General features: G+C 44.2%; 1 protein-coding gene across 4 annotated transcripts in view; it reads left to right on the top strand.

Annotated features, from left to right (window-relative positions):
- The first annotated feature begins 2,172 nt into the window (after positions 1 to 2,172).
- The window catches only part of LOC106594386 (circadian locomoter output cycles protein kaput), a 52,449-nt gene continuing 31,958 nt past the window's right edge, over positions 2,173 to 22,663 (top strand). For 3 of the 4 annotated variants that reach the window (XM_082973954.1, XM_082973957.1, XM_082973956.1), the window contains exons 1-13: positions 2,173 to 2,302; positions 6,243 to 6,381; positions 8,405 to 8,494; positions 9,075 to 9,134; positions 9,746 to 9,894; positions 10,495 to 10,586; positions 12,339 to 12,428; positions 13,195 to 13,315; positions 13,661 to 13,774; positions 14,198 to 14,316; positions 18,695 to 18,777; positions 20,785 to 20,891; positions 20,993 to 21,140. In XM_082973954.1, coding sequence (XP_082830080.1) covers positions 8,478 to 8,494; positions 9,075 to 9,134; positions 9,746 to 9,894; positions 10,495 to 10,586; positions 12,339 to 12,428; positions 13,195 to 13,315; positions 13,661 to 13,774; positions 14,198 to 14,316; positions 18,695 to 18,777; positions 20,785 to 20,891; positions 20,993 to 21,140 — 1,100 coding nt within the window. In that variant the 5' untranslated portion in view covers positions 2,173 to 2,302; positions 6,243 to 6,381; positions 8,405 to 8,477. Of the gene's footprint in view, positions 2,303 to 6,242; positions 6,382 to 6,732; positions 6,783 to 8,404; positions 8,495 to 9,074; positions 9,135 to 9,745; positions 9,895 to 10,494; positions 10,587 to 12,338; positions 12,429 to 13,194; positions 13,316 to 13,660; positions 13,775 to 14,197; positions 14,317 to 18,694; positions 18,778 to 20,784; positions 20,892 to 20,992; positions 21,141 to 22,663 lie in introns of all 4 variants that reach the window. The other variant, XM_082973955.1, reaches the window with a different exon arrangement.

Raw genomic sequence — 22,663 nt, forward strand, 5'->3', positions numbered from 1 at the left:
AAAATGGGTTTTATTGAATCCATTTTAGAATACGGCTGAATACTTTCCGAAGGCACTGCAAATATCTAATTTACAAAGATATTTACACCCCTGAGTCAATACACCCCTGAGCAGATTTAAGTCAAAACTGTTACTTAGCCACTCAGGACCATTCAATGTCTTCTTGGTAAGCAACTCCAGTGTCTATTTGGCCTTGTGTTGTAGGTTATTGTCCTGCTGAAAGGTGAATTTGTCTCCCAGTGTCTGTTGGATTGCAGACTGAACCAGGTTTTGCTCTACGATTTTGTCTGTGCTACCACCATGCTAGCCCAATCACAAGGCATTGTTTTAAAATAGCCTAGCTGTGGAGTATGTGTTGTCCAATCACAATGCATTGTTTTAAAATAGCCTAGCTGTGGAGTATGTGTTGTCCAATCACAATGCATTGTTTTAAAATAGCCTAGCTGTGGAGTATGTGTTGACCAATCACAATGCATTGTTTTAAAATAGCCTAGCTGTGGAGTATGTGTTGTCCAATCACAATGCATTGTTTTAAAATAGCCTAGCTGTGGAGTATGTGTTGTCCAATCACAAGGCATTGTTTTAAAATAGCCTAGCTGTGGAGTATGTGTTGACCAATCACAAGGCATTGTTTTAAAATAGACTAGCTGTGGAGTATGTGTTGACCAATCACAATGCATTGTTTTAAAATAGCCTAGCTGTGGAGTATGTGTTGACCAATCACAAGGCATGCAGACAAAACAGGCCTTTCACATGATTTCAAATACTATCGCGGGAAAACACAGGTTGTAAAGCAAATGGCTTCTGCTGAAAAGAGAATATTGTAATCTGTCTGATCTAGGCTACCAAAATATTTGATCAACTTCCCAAATATTGTTTTACAAAGTAAAACAAGAGAGAGACAGACTTTTGGCACAAGCTCATCGGCCACCACCAGTGCACTACCTGTGCGTCATTGGGTGAGTCAGTGAAACCGGAAAGAATTTTAATGACGATAATTACCTCCTCATATTGTAGCCTACAATATGTCCCCACACACCTAGACCTAGGCTATTTGTGGATTCATGACAAGGTCGTTTTCATTTATCTCAGATGGTCAGTTTGTCAGTGTCAAAGTACCCTGTCATGTCGATAATATGTATGATATTAACAAAGATTCTGCCAAAGTCTCCAGTCATGTTAAATGAGGTAGAATTGCATGAAATGCGTTTATATAAGCCCCCAAAAATGTCCCGGACCTTAGGCTACTAAAATATTTCCCCATGTGTGCAACTTCTGTAAGTGCCTCTACTCTGCTACTCTATTCCCCTACGCAATTGCGATTATATGCATGCAATGCTTTATTATACAGGTGATTATTGTTCTCTTGCTTTCCGGGAAGCATTGGAGTCAACATGGGCCAGCATTCCCGTGGAGTTGCTTTCGACACCTTGTAGTCCATGCCCAGACGAATTGAAGCTATTTTGTACACTCACCATGGATACAGTATTAAACGTATACGACAGGGGGACCTCGCAACATATTCTGAGTTATTGCGTCACCGACATTCAGAGCCTGTGATTGGACGATAGAGGGAAACCCCATTCCTGAACAGTTCCTCGATGGCAGCGACAGAACCTGTTGTTGCGCCATGTTTACTCTAGGAATATCAATCAGTATCGTATGTAGGCTATGTGAACCCTATCGTATCTTTAGATTACCCTAGGATAAATCACAAGGATTTTGCAACGGTGGATCTGTGATTCTGTGAAGTGGGAAAATGAAACTATTTTTTTAATTGAACCTTTATTTAACTATAGTCTATTTCAATGCAGTGAATCAACACGAAACGTGACCGTCACAAGGCACGGAGGGGTTGAGAAATGGAAAGAAAGAATCGATGAAATTCTTGCTGTGATTGTTTTGTTTTAAATAGCCTATCATACAAATACAGTAGGCTGCAAATCATAGGCCTATCAGTTCCCCATTGCATTATCATATTTCACACTTGTTTCACAACCAGTCTTACAAGGTCATTTATAAAGCAAAAAAACGAACTATTGTTCAAACTGACGTATTCATAAAATAGCCCCGAAGCACACATAATATCCTGTTTTGTCGCTGTTGACTTGCTGCCTTGCTCTGCTTTTGCAGTACCTCTTACTGTACTTGCCAAATAGTGCTCCCTGTATTGTCTATTGCGCATGACTGTGTGGCGGAATATGAAGTAGAAGACTGTTTTTCTCCGAGCTAGAGTCCAACCCCCCCGAATCAACCTCTGAAAAACAAAAACGCGGAGCCATTCAATCTCAGATTGGGGCAGGTAAGATGTTAAAACATATATTTCTATAACGTTAAATATCTTGTTACACGGTGAAGTCGCTCAGCGGAGAGGTGTACAAATGTATTTTTAGCCCACGGAAGCGAACCGAGGACTGCAGATGGGGCTTTGGAACCGTTTCCGCACGCTCGGGACACGACAAGGCCCACTGACCCACATTCAACAGAGAGAGAGAGAGAGAGAGAGACAGAGAGAGACGGAGAGAGAGAGAGACAGAGAGAGCTGTGTGAGTGGGCGAGCGTGTGAATGTGTGCTTATGTGTGTGCGGGTCTGCTGCGAAATGTTTTTGTCATCGCTATCTCCTGCGGCCCGACTGTGTATTTGATGTTCCAGTTTTCCAGGAAATTGTAACCATTTCGAAAGTAGATCGCTACATTGTTGAAGATGCGCTGCTAGGCTAGCTTTAACTACATTGTGTCAATAGTTGCGTGACAGCTTGGCTGGACTCGAGTACCCGCCAGCCTTTTGACATAATGTCCGCTATGTCGCGCTTGGTGATTGATTGACACGTCGTTACAATGTCATTGTAGATTTTGGAAGTCGGTTGAGGGTTCTGAGAATGGATTCCCGTCGTCGGAATTCTAAGGAAATGGTCCAGTATTTTACCTGGGCACTTTTTCTGCGGGTATGGTTGGAGGATATATTTTACAGTTATGTAACGCGAACACCTGTGGCTCTTTAGTAAAGGTTTTAGCTGTACAACATCCACCGCGCGTATCCGTTTTTCTGCGGTTTATACGAGCGGATTAGATGTCATTTATAACAATCTTCGAAGATTTATGATTGGATCATTGCCCAAATGTAGGATTTTTTTTAAATGTGACCTTTCATTTAACTAGGCAAGTCAGTTAATAACACATTCTTATGACGGCCTAGGAACAGTGGCTTAACTGTCTTGTCCAGGGGCAGAAAGACAGATTTATACCTAGTCAGCTCGGTGTAAACAACCTAGCCCAACGCTCTAACCACTAAACCACCTGCCCACAATGAATCACTGACTTGGCTGTCCCTTCCAAACACAAGACAACTGCATTGGTATCAATATATATATATATATTTTTAAATGTAACTTTAAATGTGTCTTTATATATGAAGGAACACCTAACGTTACAAGACTCACTAGTCATTTCGATAACAACAGTAATGACACATCCCAAGGGTACATCATGAGGTTAGCGTCAGATCTTTCACATACAAAGGCCCAACTGACTGGAATCATTTACCTTTAGAAATCAGGGCATTCAAATCACACAGTCAATTTAAGAAAACCTTTTTTCAAATGTTAAGAACAAACTGTTTTTGTGTTTTTTTAAACTAATAGAAACATCACCATGTGAAAACATTTGTAAATATGTTTGTATATATTATAGGTAGTGTGAATTATAGGTAGTGTGAATTATAGGTAGGGTGAATTATAGGTAGGGTGAATTATAGGTAGGGTGAATTCTAGGTAGGGTGAATTATAGGTAGGGTGAATTATAGGTAGGGTGAATTATAGGTTGGGTGAATTATAGGTAGGGTGAATTATAGGTAGGGTGAATTATAGGTAGGGTGAATTATAGGTAGGGTGAATTATAGGTAGGGTGAATTATACTTAGGGTGAATTCTATACTGAAGAAAAATATAAACGCAACATGCAACAATTTCAGAGATTTTACTGAGTTATAGTTCATATAATGAAATCAGTCAATTGAAATACATTCATTAGGCTCTAATCTATGGATTTCACATGACTGGGAATACAGATATGAATCTGTTGGTCACAGATACCTTAATAAAAAGGTCGGGGATCAGAAAAGCAGTCAGTATCTGGTGTGACCACAGTTTTCCTGATGCAGCTCGACTCATCTCCTTCACATAGAGTTGATCAGGCTGTTGATTGTGGCCTGTGGAATGTTGTTCCACTCCTATTCAATGGGTCAGCGAAGTTGGCGGATATTGGCGGGAACTGGAACACTGTAGTACAGGTCAAACTAGAGCATCCAAACATGTTCATTGGGTAACATGTCTGGTGAGTATGCAGGCCGTGGAAGAACTGGGACATTTTTTCAGCTTCCAGGAATTGTGTACAGATCCTTGCGACATGGGCCGGCGCATTATCATGCTGAAACATGAGGTGATGGCGGCGGATGAATGACGCAACAATTTGTTATCTTTATTTATTTAACCTTTATTGAACTAGGCAAGTCAGTTAAGAACAAATTATGATTTACAATGACGGCCTACACCCAGGCATACCCGGACAACACTGGTGTCACGTCCTGACCAGTATAAGGGGTTGTTTGTTATGGTAGTTTGGTCAGGACGTGGCAGGGGTGTGTTTGTTTTGTGTTGTCGGGGTTTTTGGGTAGTGTTCTATGTTTTGTATTTCTATGTTCTATTTTCTAGTTATTCTATTTCTATGTTTAGTTTATTGTTTTGACCTTCAATTGGAGGCAGCTGTTCCTCGTTGCCTCTAATTGAAGGTCCTATTTAGTAGGGGTGTTTTTCTATGGGTTTTGTGGGTAGTTGTTTCTTGTTTAGCTGTGTGCCTGACAAGACTGTTTTCGTCGTTCTTTTTGTTCAGTGTTCATTTATTTAATAAAGAAGAAAATGAGCATTCACGTATGCGCTGCATTTTGCGACCGTGACAACTGGGCCAATTGTGCGCCGATCCTATGAGACTCCCAATCACAGCCGGTTGTGATAGAGCCAATGATCGAACCAGGGTCTGTAGTGACGTTTCTAGCACTGAGATGCAGTGCCTTAAAATATGAAATAAGCTTTTTTGTTGCATATGGAACATTTCTGGGATCTTTTATTTCAGCTCATGAAACATGGGAGCAACACTTTACACGTTGGGTTTATATTTTGGTTCAGTGTAGTATAACGATATATTACAGCCTCTTGTTCCAGTGCTAACACCTGATTTGAGTTAATCAAGGGCTTGACTCCATATTTGAATCAGGTGGCTGACCTGGTGCTACTAGGGCTGCCCTTGTCTTTGTAGCAGGATAATTCCTTTCACCCTAGATATGTTTCCCTACTATTAAATGTCTGATGTATGTTTTTAGTATTAGGTCTGCCATTTAAATGTGTGTTGGTTTCCTCGGCAAGGGTTCACATTGCACACTTATAATACAATTCAAATGTGTTTTTATAAAGCCCATTTTATCTCAACAGTTGTGACAAAGTGTTTTTCAGATACCCAGCCTAAAACCCCAATGTTCACATTTAAACAAAAAAGATGTCTGTCATAAATGTCCAATGGGATCTCCCTGGTAGAGTGAATGGACCAATGGGATCTCACTGGTAGAGTGAAGGGACCAATGGGATCTCCCTGGTAGAGTGAATGGACCAATGGGATCTCACTGGTAGAGTGAAGGGACCAATGGGATCTCCCTGGTAGAGTGAAGGGACCAATGGGATCTCCCTGGTAGAGTGAAGGGACCAATGGGATCTCCCTGGTAGAGTGAAGGGACCAATGGGATCTCCCTGGTAGAGTGAAGGGACCAATGGGATCTCCCTGGTAGAGTGAAGGGACCAATGGGATCTCCCTGGTAGAGTGAAGGGACCAATGGGATCTCCCTGGTAGAGTGAATGGACCAATGGGATCTCCCTGGTAGAGTGAATGGACCAATGGGATCTCCCTGGTAGAGTGAATGGACCAATGGGATCTCCCTGGTAGAGTCAATGGACCAATATGATCGAGAGATGTTATGTCAGATGATGAATAGAGAGATGTTATGTCAGATGATGAATAGAGAGATGTTATGTCAGATGATGAATAGAGAGATGTTATGTCAAATAGAGATGTTATGTCAGATGATGTTTGTATTAAACACATTCATGTTATTGGCCTAAATGGTGATCAATTGGGGATATTTCTAATATTATGTTTTTATAAATGTTAAAAATGACCAGTGTAATTTGTGTGCTGCAGGGTGGAGTGATGGCCGTGTTGGGCCCAGCGTCTGGTGTCCAGAGATGATAGAGGTGACCTCAGAGTCACCTTTAACCCCTGACCCCCACCACAACCCCTGAGAGCCAGCTGAAACTGATCACACGCAGGCTGCAGTGGGGTAAGGACAGACAGACAGACAGACAGACAGACAGACAGACAGACAGACAGACAGACAGACAGACAGACAGACAGACAGACAGACAGACAGACAGACAGACAGACAGACAGACAGACAGACAGACGGACGGACAGACGGACAGACAGACAGACAGACAGAAAAACAGAAAAACAGACAGACAGATGCTTCATTAGAGGATATATACACAGTAATGACAGTGTGAATGAATAGGTATTGCTGGTGGGCGTTGACATGGTCCTATTAGAATATGGCTGTATGTTTCCGTCATGTTGATGCTGGTTCGCCGAGCCCCAGTAAAGTGTTATTGATGGAGGAAATGTGTTTTTATAGATGATGTCTGTTGACGACTGGATAGATGGATGGATGATCTGTTTTCATGGGTAATGTGGATGGATTTACAAATGGACGCACCTGTATGTATTAATGGATGACGTGTATGGATGGATGATGTGGTTATCCACTGTGTAGTGTGTTATAGATGGATGAAGTGGTTATTCACTGTGTAGTGTGTTATGGATGGATGATGTGGTTATTCACTGTGTAGTGTGTTATGGATGGATGATGTGGTTATTCACTGTGTAGTGTGTTATGGATGGATGATGTGGTTATTCACTGTGTAGTGTGTTATGGATGGATGATGTGGTTATTCACTGTGTAGTGTGTTATAGATGGATGATGTGGTTATTCACTGTGTGTAGTGTGTTATGGATGGATGATGTGGTTATTCACTGTGTAGTGTGTTATGGATGGATGATGTGGTTATTCACTGTGTAGTGTGTTATGGATGGATGATGTGGTTATCCACTGTGTAGTGTGTTATGGATGGATGATGTGGTTATTCACTGTGTAGTGTGTTATGGATGGATGATGTGGTTATTCACTGTGTGTAGTAGTGTGTTATAGATGGATGATGTGGTTATTCACTGTGTAGTGTGTTATGGATGGATGATGTGGTTATTCACTGTGTAGTGTGTTATGGATGGATGATGTGGTTATTCACTGTGTGTAGTAGTGTGTTATAGATGGATGATGTGGTTATTCACTGTGTAGTGTGTTATGGATGGATGATGTGGTTATTCACTGTGTAGTGTGTTATGGATGGATGATGTGGTTATTCACTGTGTAGTGTGTTATGGATGGATGATGTGGTTATCCACTGTGTAGTGTGTTATGGATGGATGATGTGGTTATTCACTGTGTAGTGTGTTATGGATGGATGATGTGGTTATTCACTGTGTAGTGTGTTATGGATGGATGATGTGGTTATCCACTGTGTGTAGTAGTGTGTTATAGATGGATGATGTGGTTATTCACTGTGTAGTGTGTTATGGATGGATGATGTGGTTATTCACTGTGTAGTGTGTTATGGATGGATGATGTGGTTATTCACTGTGTAGTGTGTTATGGATGGATGATGTGGTTATTCACTGTGTAGTGTGTTATGGATGGATGATGTGGTTATTCACTGTGTAGTGTGTTATGGATGGATGATGTGGTTATTCACTGTGTAGTGTGTTATGGATGGATGATGTGGTTATTCACTGTGTAGTGTGTTATGGATGGATGATGTGGTTATTCACTGTGTGTAGTGTGTTATGGATGGATGATGTGGTTATTCACTGTGTAGTGTGTTATGGATGGATGATGTGGTTATTCACTGTGTAGTGTGTTATGGATGGATGATGTGGTTATTCACTGTGTGTAGTGTGTTATGGATGGATGATGTGGTTATTCACTGTGTAGTGTGTTATGGATGGATGATGTGGTTATTCACTGTGTAGTGTGTTATGGATGGATGATGTGGTTATTCACTGTGTAGTGTGTTATGGATGGATGATGTGGTTATTCACTGTGTAGTGTGTTATGGATGGATGATGTGGTTATTCACTGTGTAGTGTGTTATGGATGGATGATGTGGTTATTCACTGTGTAGTGTGTTATGGATAGATGGATGATGAATGAATGATGTGTGCTAATTCACGGTTCTCGCTGATCGTTCCAGGTCCTCTTCCAAATGACTACCTCAGGCCTAAAAACTGTTTCACTGCAGCCACAGTCCTGAACAACAGCCAGTCATGACATCAAGCATAGGGTAGGGTATAACACACACTGGCCCCTACTGGTGTACGCATTCACAAATACTAGCTGTTACTCCCTCCTACCCACTGACTAGGATACCACTTTTTCTGAACTACAACACCTCTCTCTTTCTCACAACTCTCTCTCTCTCTCTCTCTCTCTCTCTCTCTCTCTCTCTCTCTCTCTCTCTCTCTCTCTCTCTCTCTCTCTCTATCTCTTTCTCTGTCTCTTCCATTTTCTCTCTCTCTCACAATCTCGATCTGTCTCGCTCTCTTTCTCTCTCTCTCTGTCTCTCTCTCTCTCTGTGTCTCTCTCTCTTTCTCTCTCTCTTTCTCTCTCCCAATCTCTCTTTCTCTCTCTCTCCCATTTTCTCTCTCTCTTTCCCAATCTCTCTCCCATTTTCTCTCTCTTTCCCAATCTCTCTCCCAATCTCTCTCTCTCCCAATCTCTTTCTCTCTCTTTCTCTCTCTCTTTCTCTCTCTCTCACACGCACACACACACTCAGGATGACATATTGTTAAATGTTATAATAATGATAACTATTTTCAGATGATTTATTTCAAACACAACCCTAAAGCCTTTTCCTTTCTCAGGGATGATTCCAGCATCTTCGATGGGTCGATGGAAGAAGATGAGAAGGACAAAGCAAAACGGTAAGACATCACCACCATGACATCACCACCACCATGACATCACCACCACCATGACATCACCTCCATGACATCACCTCCATGACATCAACACCATGACATCACCACCATGACATCACCACCATGACATCACCACCATGACATCACCACCACCATGACATCACCACCATGACATCACCACCATGACCTCCATATCATAACTAATCACTAAGACCCTGATTAGCTGAAACAGGACTAACACAGCTGATTCACATAACTAATCACTAAGACCCTGATTAGCTGAAACAGGACTAACACAGCTGATTCACATAACTAATCACTAAGACCCTGATTAGCTGAAACAGGACTAACACACAGCTGATTCACATAACTAATCACTAAGACCCTGATTAGCTGAAACAGGACTAACACAGCTGATTCACATAACTAATCACTAAGACCCTGATTAGCTGAAACAGGTGAGACACGTTGCCATTCAGTGAGCCTGTAGATAGAACATTGTAACTACCCAACTGATAAAAAGGGCTAGAGACTCTCCATTCTATTCTTCATTGAAAGGTCTTTTTAAAGTATATTCCATTGTAATCTAATCTGTAATCTATTGTAATCCACAGCGTGTCCCGTAACAAGTCGGAGAAGAAGAGACGAGACCAGTTCAATGTCCTCATCAAGGAGCTGGGGACCATGTTGCCTGGCATCACACGCAAGATGGACAAGTCCACCATCCTGCAGAAGAGCATCGACTTCCTGTGTAAACACAACGGTACCCGCCCCCTTTACTACCACTTTCTGTTTCTACTTCCTGTTGTTGTGATGAATGTAAACAAACAGAACTGTTGCTTTTGATAGTCATGGACATATAACGTAAATGTAAATTCTTCTTGAGTAATGTCATGAATACATACATTATTGAGTAATGTCATGAATACATACATTATTGAGGAGTGTACACTGAGGATATGAGGAGCAAATAGTGTTTTAAAATAGAGTATTTTAGGTACTGGTGAAGGTCCCTTCATGATCTTATCAGGATCAGATGTTGACTGGTGAAGGTCCCTTCATGATCTTATCAGGGTCAGATGTTGACTGGTGAAGGTCCCTTCATGATCTTATCAGGGTCAGATGTTGACTGGTGAAGGTCCCTTTATGATCTTATCAGGGTCAGATGTTGACTGGTGAAGGTCCCTTTATGATCTTATCAGGATCAGATGTTGACTGGTGAAGGTCCCTTCATGATCTTATCAGGGTCAGAAGTTGACTGTATTGTATAAATGGTGTATTCGAATGTATATTTCTATATAGTATATTGTGTGTATTCTCATGTATATTTGTAAACACTATAATGTGTATGTGTCTCTAACAGAGATCTCTGCTCAGTCTGAGTCCAGTGAGATCAGACAGGACTGGAAACCTCCGTTCCTTAGCAACGAGGAGTTCACCCAGCTCATGCTGGAGGTGAGATACACAACATTACCCTACGATTACTACTACTGTACTACCCTACTAATACTACTACAATACTACCCGACTATTACTAATATTACTACAGTATTACCCTACTATTACTACTAATACTACTACAGTACTACTCTACTATTACTAATATTACTACAGTATTACCCTACTATTACTACTAATACAAATACAGTACTACCCTACTATTATTAATACTACTACAGTACTACCCTACTATTACTAATACTACTACAACAGTACTACCCTAGTGTTACTAATACTACTACAGTACTACCCTACTATTACTACAACTACTACAACAGTACTGCCCTACTATTGCTAATACTACTACATTACTATCCTACCTACTATTACTATTACTACTACAGTATTAGTCTACTATTACTACTACTACTATGACAGTACTACCCTACTATTACTACTACTACAGTACTACCCTATTACTACTACTACTATGACAGTACTACCCTACTATTACTACTACTACAGTACTACCCTATTACTACTACTACTATGACAGTTCTACCCTACTATTACTACTACTACAGTACTACCCTATTACTACTACTACTACGACAATACTACCCTACTATTACTACTACTACAGTACTACCCTATTACTACTACTACTACTACGACAGTACTACCCTACTATTACTACTACTACAGTACTACCCTACTATTACTACTACTACAGTACTACCCTATTACTACTACTACTACTACTACAGTACTACCCTATTATTACTACTACTACTACTATGACAGTACTACCCTACTATTACTACTACTACAGTACTACCCTACTATTACTACTACTACAGTACTACCCTACTATTACTACTACTACAGTACTACCCTGCTATTACTACTAGGATAAACATGATCATCATTTAAACAGAGAACAGATCATTTCCCCAGGTGTTGTTTTGCAGATCCCACTATCATACTATCATCAGACGACTACTCTGTTAGCGTTTTGACAGACTGGTTACAGTCATATTAACTAAACTGTAATGTTGAAGGCTCTAGATGGATTCTTCACAGTAATAATGACAGATGGGAACAGTCATGTTAACTAGATGGATTCTTCACAGTAATAATGACAGATGGGAACAGTCATGTTAACTAAACTGTAATGTTGTGTTGTGTTGAAGGCTCTAGATGGATTCTTCACAGTAATAATGACAGATGGGAACAGTCATGTTAACTAAACTGTAATGTTGTGTTGTGTTGAAGGCTCTAGATGGATTCTTCACAGTAATAATGACAGATGGGAACAGTCATGTTAACTAAACTGTAATGTTGTGTTGTGTTGAAGGCTCTAGATGGATTCTTCACAGTAATAATGACAGATGGGAACAGTCATATTAACTAAACTGTAATGTTGTGTTGTGTTGAAGGCTCTAGATGGATTCTTCACAGTAATAATGACAGATGGGAACAGTCATGTTAACTAAACTGTAATGTTGTGTTGTGTTGAAGGCTCTAGATGGATTCTTCACAGTAATAATGACAGATGGGAACAGTCATGTTAACTAAACTGTAATGTTGTGTTGTGTTGAAGGCTCTAGATGGATTCTTCACAGTAATAATGACAGATGGGAACAGTCATGTTAACTAAACTGTAATGTTGTGTTGTGTTGAAGGCTCTAGATGGATTCTTCATAGCAATAATGACAGATGGGAACAGTCATGTTAACTAAACTGTAATGTTGTGTTGTGTTGAAGGCTCTAGATGGATTCTTCATAGCAATAATGACAGATGGGAACATCATCTTTGTCTCTGAGAGTGTTACCTCCTTACTGGAACACCTGCCGGTGAGTACGACTGTCTGTGTTTCCATTAGTACCACAATACTATTGGATAGAAGCATTTATTTACATTTATTTACAATGCATAGTACCAAGAGCAGCATTACCTGATATCATTTCATTTATTTTTGTTTTACCAGGTAAGTGGACTGAGAACACATTATCATTTACAGAAACGACCTGGGGAATAGTTACAGGGATGAATGAGCCAATTGGAAGCTTGGGATGGTATGAGGGCCAGATTGGGAGTCTAGCCAGGACACCAGGGTTAACACCCCTACTCTTACAATAAGTGCCAAGGGTTCTGTAGTGACCACAGAGAGTCAGGACACCCGTTTAACGTCCCATCCGAAAGACAGCACCCTACACAGGGCAATGTCCCCAATCACTGCCCTGGGGCATTATTATTATTTATTTTGTTTAAGACCAGAAGAGAGAGTGCCTACCACTGGCCCTTCAACAACACTTCCAGTAGCATCTGGTCTCGCTTCTAGGGACCAATCAGGACAAACCCTGCTTAGCTTCAGAAACAAGCCAGCAGTGGGATGCAGGGTGGCGTGCTGCTGGCATGCAATTAACTCATTCCAATTCATTTCTTATTCGTTTCCTAGTTAAAATGCACTTGGATGTTTTGAAAGTGTACAATCAAATGTGTCTATACCTTCTCCAGTTGTGTTGAGTTCAACATGGTGTGTATGTGTGTGTGTGTGTGTGTGTGTGTGTGTGTGTGTGTGTGTGTGTGTGTGTGTGTGTGTGTGTGTGTGTTCCCCAGTCGGACCTGCAGGACCAGAACCTGTTAAACTTCCTCCCCCTGAATGAACACTCGGAGGTGTACAAGGCTCTCTCCAAACACCCCTCCGACCCCGAGAGCCTCGGACCAGAGTACCTCAAGAGTGAGTAACACCCAATCACATTGCCACCTTATTGGCTGCTGGCCTATCACATTGCTCCTTATACACTGCTGTTCAATCAGATCCCTTGTTAAACACTGCTGTCCAATCAGATCACTTGTTATACACTGCTGTCCAATCAGATCACTTGTTATACACTGCAAGCAGTCATCTTCTCTGTCCAGCACAATGTTGCAGTGCTGTGGAAATATATTTTCCATGTTGTATCTGTAAAAGTCTGTAAACACTAAAATGTTTTTAAGAGAAATGATTGCAATGTAGTTAAGGGTGGTGTTCGTTGTGTTTGATATTTTAATTGTGATTGTTTTTTATCATTTATTTTTTTAGCCAAGAACCAGCTGGAGTTTTCTTGCCACGTGTTGAGAGGAGCCATTGACCCTAAAGAACCTGCCGTCTACGAACACGTCAAATTCATCGGCAACTTCAAGTCGCTGAACGACGGTGAGCGTCTGTTTGCATTAGAAAAGCAAACTGATCTTGTTTTATCAGCTGTAGAACAAAATGAACAGCTGTTTGTTAGATCATCTTTTCTGGTTTCTACTCATGGTAACGCCCCTCTCTCCTCTCCTCTCCTCTCCTCTCCTCTCCTCTCCTCTCCTCTCCTCTCCTCTCCTCTCCTCTCCTCTCCTCTCCTCTCCCTCCTCCCTCGTCTCTCCTCGTCCTCTCCTCGTCCTCTCCTCGTCCTCTCCTCTCCTCTCCTCTCCTCTCCTCTCCTCTCCTCTCCTCTCCTCTCCTCTCCTCTCGTCCTCTCCTCTCCTCTCCTCTCCTCTCCTCTCCTCTCCTCTCCTCTCCTCTCCTCTCCTCTCCTCTCCTCTCCTCTCCTCTCCTCTCCTCTCCTCTCCTCTCCTCTCCTCCTCTCTCTAGTCCCCAACACCACCAGGAATGGTTTAGCAGGAGTGTTACAGAGATCCCTACAACCTGCCTTTGATGACCTGGTCTGCTTCGTAGCCACCGTCAGGCTGGCTAAACCACAGTTCATCAAGGTGAGACACACATCACACACACACACACCCACCCACACACCACACACACACCCACACACCACACACCCACACACCACACACCCACACATCACACACCACACACCACACACCACACATCACACCACACACACACCCACACACCACACACACACCCACACACCACACACCCACACACCACACACCACACACCACACACCCACACACCACACACACACCCACACACCACACACCCACACACCACACACCACACACCACACACCACACACACACCCACACACCACACACCCACACATCACACACACACATCACACACACCCACACACCACACATCACACACACCCACACACCACACACCACACACATACACCCACACACACACCCACATACCACACGTACACCACACACACTTGTGCTGAGCAATTAGTGCTTCTTGAGGTCGGTTCGGTTTCGGTTAGATTCATGAAAAAATAATCCTGGTTTTCGATTTGAATTATTTATTTGTAAACATTAAATGCACTATGCATTATGTGGGTTGAATGCTGTAACAACACAGAATACAAGTCCCATGATGGTAGTGATGGCCCATTACTGCTTATCACTTATTAACCTTCAGATATTCACATTACTTTACTTTAATAAAATATTTCAGTTCTGTATATTGCATTAGTTTTATTTGATGACTTTATTATTTCATTCCAAGTCATCGTCTCATCTCTATAGAGATGCTGTCTGACAAAACACTATTTTAGTAGTTCTTCAAAGTAAATAAGGCATTATTTAATGACTGCTGAATACCAACTATCAATCACTTAGATCCTGTATTTCCAGGTAGAGACACCTCACGAAGAAACTGCTCTTGATCGCACGTTCTTCTCTCGTCTCTAGGCGTGCAAAGGATTATGGTCATTGTAGTTAATTACTATGTTTTCTGCACTAAACTATGTAGATTATTGGCCTGTTGAAAACTGCAACTCCCTACTTGTCACGTCCTGACCATAGAGAACTTGTATTTTTCTATGGTAGAGTAGGTCAGGGCGTGACTGGGCGGTTTTGTCTAGTTTATGTATTTCTATGTTGGTTCTAGTTTCTCTTTTCTATGTTTTTTTGTTGTTGTTGTATGATTCCCAATTCCCAACGCTGTGCCTTGGTCTCATTCATACGACGACCGTGACAGAATCTCCCACCACCAAAGGACCAAGCAGCGTGGTCAGGAGGAATGGACCTGGGAGGAACTCCTAGACGGGAAAGGACCCTGGAGGCAGGCCGGGGAGTATCGCCGTCCAAGGGAGGAGATAGAGGCAGCGAGAGCGGAACGGCGACGATACGAGGCACTATACCAACAACGGAAGCCCGAGAGGCAGCTCCAAAAACATTTTTTGGGGGAGGCACACGGGGAGTTTGGTGGAGTCAGGTTTGGGACCTGAGCCAACTCCTTGTGCTTACCGTGGGGAGCGTGTGACCAGACAGGCACCGTGTTACGCGGTGATGCGCACCGTATCTCCAGTGCGCATTCACAGCCCGGTGCGCTCGTTGCCGGCTCCCCGCATTTGCCGGGCTAAAGTGAGCATTCAGCCAGGACGGGTTGTGCCGGCTCAGCGCTCCTGGTCTCTGGTGCGTCTCCTCGGTCCAGGATATCCTGCACCAGCTCTACGCACTGTGTTGCCAGTGCACATTCACAGCCCAGTGCGTCCTGTGCCAGAGCCCCGCACGTGCCGGGCTAAAGTGCACATTCAGCCAGGACGGGTTGTGCCAGCTCTACGCTCCAGACCTCCAGTGCGCCTCCCCAGTCTAGTACGTCCTGTGCCTGCTCCTCGCACTCGCCCTGAAGTGCGTGCCACCAGTCTGGTGCCACCTGTCCCGGCTCCACGCACTAGGCCTCCAGTGTGCCTGCCCAGCCCGGCGACAGTTCCCAGTCCAGAGCTTCCGGCGACAGTTCCCAGTCCAGAGCTTCTGGCGTCAGTTCCCAGTCCAGAGCTTCTGGCGACAGTTCCCAGTCCAGAGCTTCCGGCGTCAGTTCCCAGTCCAGAGCTTCCGGCGACGGTTCCCAGTCCAGAGCTTCCGGCGACGGTTCCCAGTCCAGAGCTTCCGGCGACGGTTCCCAGTCCAGAGCTTCCGGCGACGGTTCCCAGTCCAGAGCTTCCGGCGACAGTTCCCAGTCCAGAGCTTCCGGCGACAGTTCCCGGTCCAGAGCTTCCGGTGACAGTCCACCGTCCGGAACCTCCTGAGATGGCCCACGGTCCGGAACCTCCTGAGAAGGCCCACGGTCCGGAACCTCCTGAGAAGGCCCACGGTCCGGAGCCTCCATCGACGGTCCGCGGTTCGTAGCCTCCAGCAATGCTGGCGGGTTCGCAGGATGAGAGGGTTCTTCGTCCTGCACCAGAACCGCCTCCGATGCGGGAGGATCCGCAGGATGAGAAGGTTCTTCGTCCTGCTCCAAAGCCGCCAACAACATTAGACACCCTCCCTAACCCTCCCTTTTGGTTTCAGGTTTTGCGGCCGGAGTCCGCACCTTTGGGGGGGGGGGGGGGGGTACTGTCACGTCCTGACCATAGAGAACTTGTATTTTTCTATGGTAGAGTAGGTCAGGGTGTGACTGGCGAGTTTTGTCTAGTTTATTTATTTCTATGTTGGTTCTAGTTTCTTTTTTCTATGTTTTTTTGTATGATTCCCAATTAGAGGCAGCTGGTCATCGTTGTCTCTAATTGGGGATCATATTTAAGTTGTTGTTTTTCCCACTAGTGTTTGTGGGAGATTATTTTTGAGTTAGTTGCACCTCTTTGTCACGGTTTGTTGTTTTTGTTTATTAGTTTATTGTATGTCTTGCATAGTTTCACAGATAGATAAAGATGTGGAACGATACACACACTGCGCCTTGGTCTCATTCATACGACGACCGTGACACTACCATAACGCACAGTTCGTGCTTGATCTGATTTGTCTCTAGAAAAACTGCGCCATTGAGCTCACATAAAAAAACTGAACGAAATGGAATTCAAATAATTGAACCAACGTTGGTCAGTTAGTTGTTTAAAAGCTCAAAATTAACCAACATTTTGGTTAATCGCTCAGCACTAACACACACACACGCACACACACACACACACACACACACACACACACACACACACACACACACACAATGAAGTAACAGAAAGTTGATGGTCAAGCCTTTTTAACAAACAGTATTAAACACAACAAAGCTACACCTGCATATACATATTTTCTATATTATATACACTCACCGGACAGTTTATTAGGTACACCACCCTGTTCACTAAAATGGATCACTCCTACAGACAGTGAGTCACGTGACAGGGGCTTGCTATATAAACCAGGCAGACAGGCTTCAAGGCATTCAGTTACTGTGGTATTGAACATTAGAATGGGCAAAACTAGTGACCTAAGAGGCTTTGCGGTATGATCGTCGGTGCCAGGCGCCAGATCTAGTATCTTAGAAATGGACGTACTCCTGGGCTTTTCACAACAGTGTCTAGCGTTTACCGAGAATGGAGCGACAAACAAAAAACGTCCAGTCAGCGGCAGTCCTTTGGGTGAAAACAGCTCGTTGATGAGAGGTCGAAGGAGAATGTCAGGAATTGTGCGAGCTAACAGACGGGCCAAAAACAAGCAAATGACTTGGCAGAACAACAGTGGTGTGCAGAACGGCATCTCAGAGCGCACAACTCGCTGGTCCTTGTCAATGACGGGCTACTGCAGCAGACGACCAAATCAAATCAAATGTATTTATAAAGCCCTTCTTACATCAGCTGATATCTCAAAGTGCTGTACAGTTTCTCTAGATGGATTCTTCACAGTAATAATAACAGCCTAAAACCCCAAACAGCAAGCAATGCAGGTGTAGAAGCACGGTGGCTAGGAAAAACTCCCTAGAAAGGCCAGAACCTAGGAAGAAACCTAGAGAGGAACCAGACCACACCGGGTTCCACTCCTATCAGCTAAAAACAAGAAGAAGCGGCTCCAGTGGGCACGCGATGATGAACACTGGACAATTGAGGAGTGGAAAAACATTGCCTGGAACATGATAGCGATATCAGTTTACTAGAGTGTCCTGGTCCGTCCCCAGACCTCTACCCAATAGATCATAATGGGATGAGATGGAACGGGCTGTTAGCAGCATGAATGTACCACCGTCCAATCTGTAGCAACTGCGTGATGGCTGTGGAACGTTTCAGACACCTTGTAGAATCCACGTCCCGAAGAATTCAGGCTGTTCTGGAGGCAAATGGGGGTCCGACCCGGTACTAGATAGGTGTACCTAATAAACTGGCCCCTGAGTGTATATTGTCTATCTATATTCAATCATCTATATTATATGTAATATATATTGATATCTATCTTGTTGTCTATCCCTCCATAGGAGATGTGTACAGTGGTGGAGCCCAATGAAGAGTTCACCTCCCGACACAGCCTGGAGTGGAAGTTCTTATTCCTAGACCACAGGTAACACAGTCTGTCGTAGAAGTTCTTATTCCTAGACCACAGGTAACACAGTCTGTAGTAGAAGTTCTTATTCCGAGATTACAGGTAACACAGTCTGTAATAGAAGTTCTTATTCCTAGACCACAGGTAACACAGTCTGTAGTAGAAGTTCTTATTCCTAGACCACAGGTAACACAGTCTGTAGTAGAAGTTCTTATTCCTAGACCACAGGTAACACAGTCTGTAGTAGAAGTTCTTATTCCTAGACCACAGGTAACACAGTCTGTACTAGAAGTTCTTATTCCGAGACCACAGGTAACACAGTCTGTAGTAGAAGTTCTTATTCCTAGACCACAGGTAACACAGTCTGTAGTAGAAGTTCTTATTCACAGGTAATTCATTCTGTATAATTAGATGGTTTCACCATTAAAGTGAACCACTCATTGTCCTCAGTTGACCTGACATACCACACACACACACACACACACACACACACACACACACACACACACACACACACACACACACACACACACACACACACACACACACACAGTCACAGTCTTGTACAGCTAACCTTGTGGGGACACACAATTCAGTCCCATTCAAAATCCTATTTTCCCTAACCCCTAACCCGTACTCTTACCCTAACCTTAACCCAAAAACCTAACCTTAACCCTAACCCTAAACCTAACCCAAGCTCTTAACCCTAAAACGAACCCTAAAACTAACCCTAAAACTAACCCTAGCTCCTAACCCTAAAACTAACCCTAGCTCCTAACCCTAGCTCCTAACCCTAGCTCCTAACCCTAAAACTAACCCTAGCTCCTAACCCTAAAACTAACCCTAGCTCCTAACCCTAGCTCCTAACCCTAACCCTAGCTCCTAACCCTAAAACTAACCATAAAACTAACCCTAGCTCCTAGCCCTAAAACTAACCCTAGCTCCTAACCCTAAAACTAACCCTAGCTCCTAAACCTAAAACTAACCCTAAAACTAACCCTAGATCCTAGCCCTAAAACTAACCCTAGCTACTAACCTTAAAACTAACCCTAGCTCCTAGCCCTAAAACTAACCCTAGCTCCTAACCCTAAAACTAACCCTAGCTCCTAACCCTAAAACTAACCCTAGCTCCTAACCATAAAACTAACCCTAGCTCCTAACCCTAAAACTAACCCTAGCTCCTAACCCTAAAACTAACCCTAGCTCCTAACCATAAAACTAACCCTAGCTCCTAACCCTAAAACTAACCCTAGCTCCTAACCCTAGCTCCTAACCCTAACCCTAGCTCCTAACCCTAAAACTAACCCTAGCTCCTAACCCTAGCTCCTAACCCTAACCCTAGCTCCTAACCCTAAAACTAACCCTAGCTCCTAGCCCTAAAACTAACCCTAGCTCCTAACCATAAAACTAACCCTAGCTCCTAACCATAAAACTAACCCTAGCTCCTAACCCTAGCTCCTAACCCTAACCCTAGCTCCTAACCATAAAACTAACCCTAGCTCCTAACCCTAAAACTAACCCTAGCTCCTAACCCTAAAACTAACCCTAGCTCCTAACCCTAAAACTAACCCTAGCTCCTAACCCTAAAACTAACCCTAGCTCCTAACCCTAAAACTAACCCTAAAACTAACCCTAGCTCCTAACCCTAGCTCCTAACCCTAAAACTAACCCTAAAACTAACCCTAGCTCCTAACCCTAGCTCCTAACCCTAAAACTAACCCTAGCTCCTAACCCTAGCTCCTAACCCTAGCTCCTAACCCTAAAACTAACCCTAAAACTAACCCTAGCTCCTAACCCTTAACGTAATTCTAACACTAAGTCTAACCTTAACCCTAAACCTCCTAGAAATAGCATTTGACCTTGGGGGAAACAACAAAATGTCCCCAGTTGGTCAAATTTTAGTTTTTTTACTATTCTTGTGGGGACTTCAGTTATCAGTTAAACACATCCACACACACACATCCTCAAGTGGTATTATGTTAATAAGCAGGCTGGGTAACTGATGATTTAATTTCCTCCCTCCAGGGCTCCACCAATCATAGGCTACCTTCCATTTGAGGTTCTGGGGACGTCGGGGTACGACTACTATCATGTAGATGACCTGGAGACACTGGCCAAGTGTCACGAACACTGTGAGTTACACACACACACACACACACACACACACACACACACACACACACACACACACACACACACACACACTGACCGCCCCTCTCTCCTCTCTGTCTAGTGATGCAGTATGGTAAAGGGAAGTCGTGTTACTACAGGTTCCTGACTAAAGGTCAACAGTGGATCTGGCTCCAGACTCATTACTACATCACCTATCACCAGTGGAACTCCAGGCCTGAGTTCATCGTCTGCACACACACCGTCGTCAGGTAGGGAGACCATACACACACCGTCGTCAGGTAGGGAGAACATACACACACCGTCGTCAGGTAGGGAGAACATACACACACCGTCGTCAGGTAGGGAGAACATACACACACCGTCGTCAGGTAGGGAGACCATACACACACCGTCGTCAGGTAGGGAGAACACACACACACCGTCGTCAGGTAGGGAGAACACACACACACCGTCGTCAGGTAGGGAGACCATACACACACCGTCGTCAGGTAGGGAGACCATACACACACCGTCGTCAGGTAGGGAGACCATACACACACCGTCGTCAGGTAGGGAGACCATACACACACCGTCGTCAGGTAGGGAGACCATACACACACCGTCGTCAGGTAGGGAGACCATACACACACCGTCGTCAGGTAGGGAGACCATACACACACCGTCGTCAGGTAGGGAGACCATACACACACCGTCGTCAGGTAGGGAGACCATACACACACCGTCGTCAGGTAGGGAGAACACACACACACCGTCGTCAGGTAGGGAGAACATACACACACCGTCGTCAGGTAGGGAGACCATACACACACCGTCGTCAGGTAGGGAGAACATACACACACCGTCGTCAGGTAGGGAGAACACACACACACCGTCGTCAGGTAGGGAGACCATACACACACCGTCGTCAGGTAGGGAGAACATACACACACCGTCGTCAGGTAGGGAGAACACACACACACCGTCGTCAGGTAGGGAGAACATACACACACCGTCGTCAGGTAGGGAGAACATACACACACCGTCGTCAGGTAGGGAGAACATACACACACCGTCGTCAGGTAGGGAGACCATACACACACCGTCGTCAGGTAGGGAGACCATACACACACCGTCGTCAGGTAGGGAGACCATACACACACCGTCGTCAGGTAGGGAGACCATACACACACCGTCGTCAGGTAGGGAGACCATACACACACCGTCGTCAGGTAGGGAGAACACACACACACCGTCGTCAGGTAGGGAGACCACACACACACCGTCGTCAGGTAGGGAGACCATACACACACCGTCGTCAGGTAGGGAGACCATACACACACCGTCGTCAGGTAGGGAGACCATACACACACCGTCGTCAGGTAGGGAGAACATACACACACCGTCGTCAGGTAGGGAGAACATACACACACCGTCGTCAGGTAGGGAGAACATACACACACCGTCGTCAGGTAGGGAGAACATACACACACCGTCGTCAGGTAGGGAGAACACACACACACCGTCGTCAGGTAGGGAGAACACACACACACCGTCGTCAGGTAGGGAGACCATACACACACCGTCGTCAGGTAGGGAGACCATACACACACCGTCGTCAGGTAGGGAGAACACACACAGCGTCGTCAGGTAGGGAGAACACACACACACCGTCGTCAGGTAGGGAGAACATACACACACCGTCGTCAGGTAGGGAGACCATACACACACCGTCGTCAGGTAGGGAGACCATACACACACCGTCGTCAGGTAGGGAGAACACACACACACCGTC

Source organism: Salmo salar, chromosome 04 (genome assembly GCF_965601325.2).
Source record: "Salmo salar chromosome 04, fSalSal1, whole genome shotgun sequence".
Taxonomy (NCBI): Eukaryota; Metazoa; Chordata; class Actinopteri; order Salmoniformes; family Salmonidae; genus Salmo; species Salmo salar.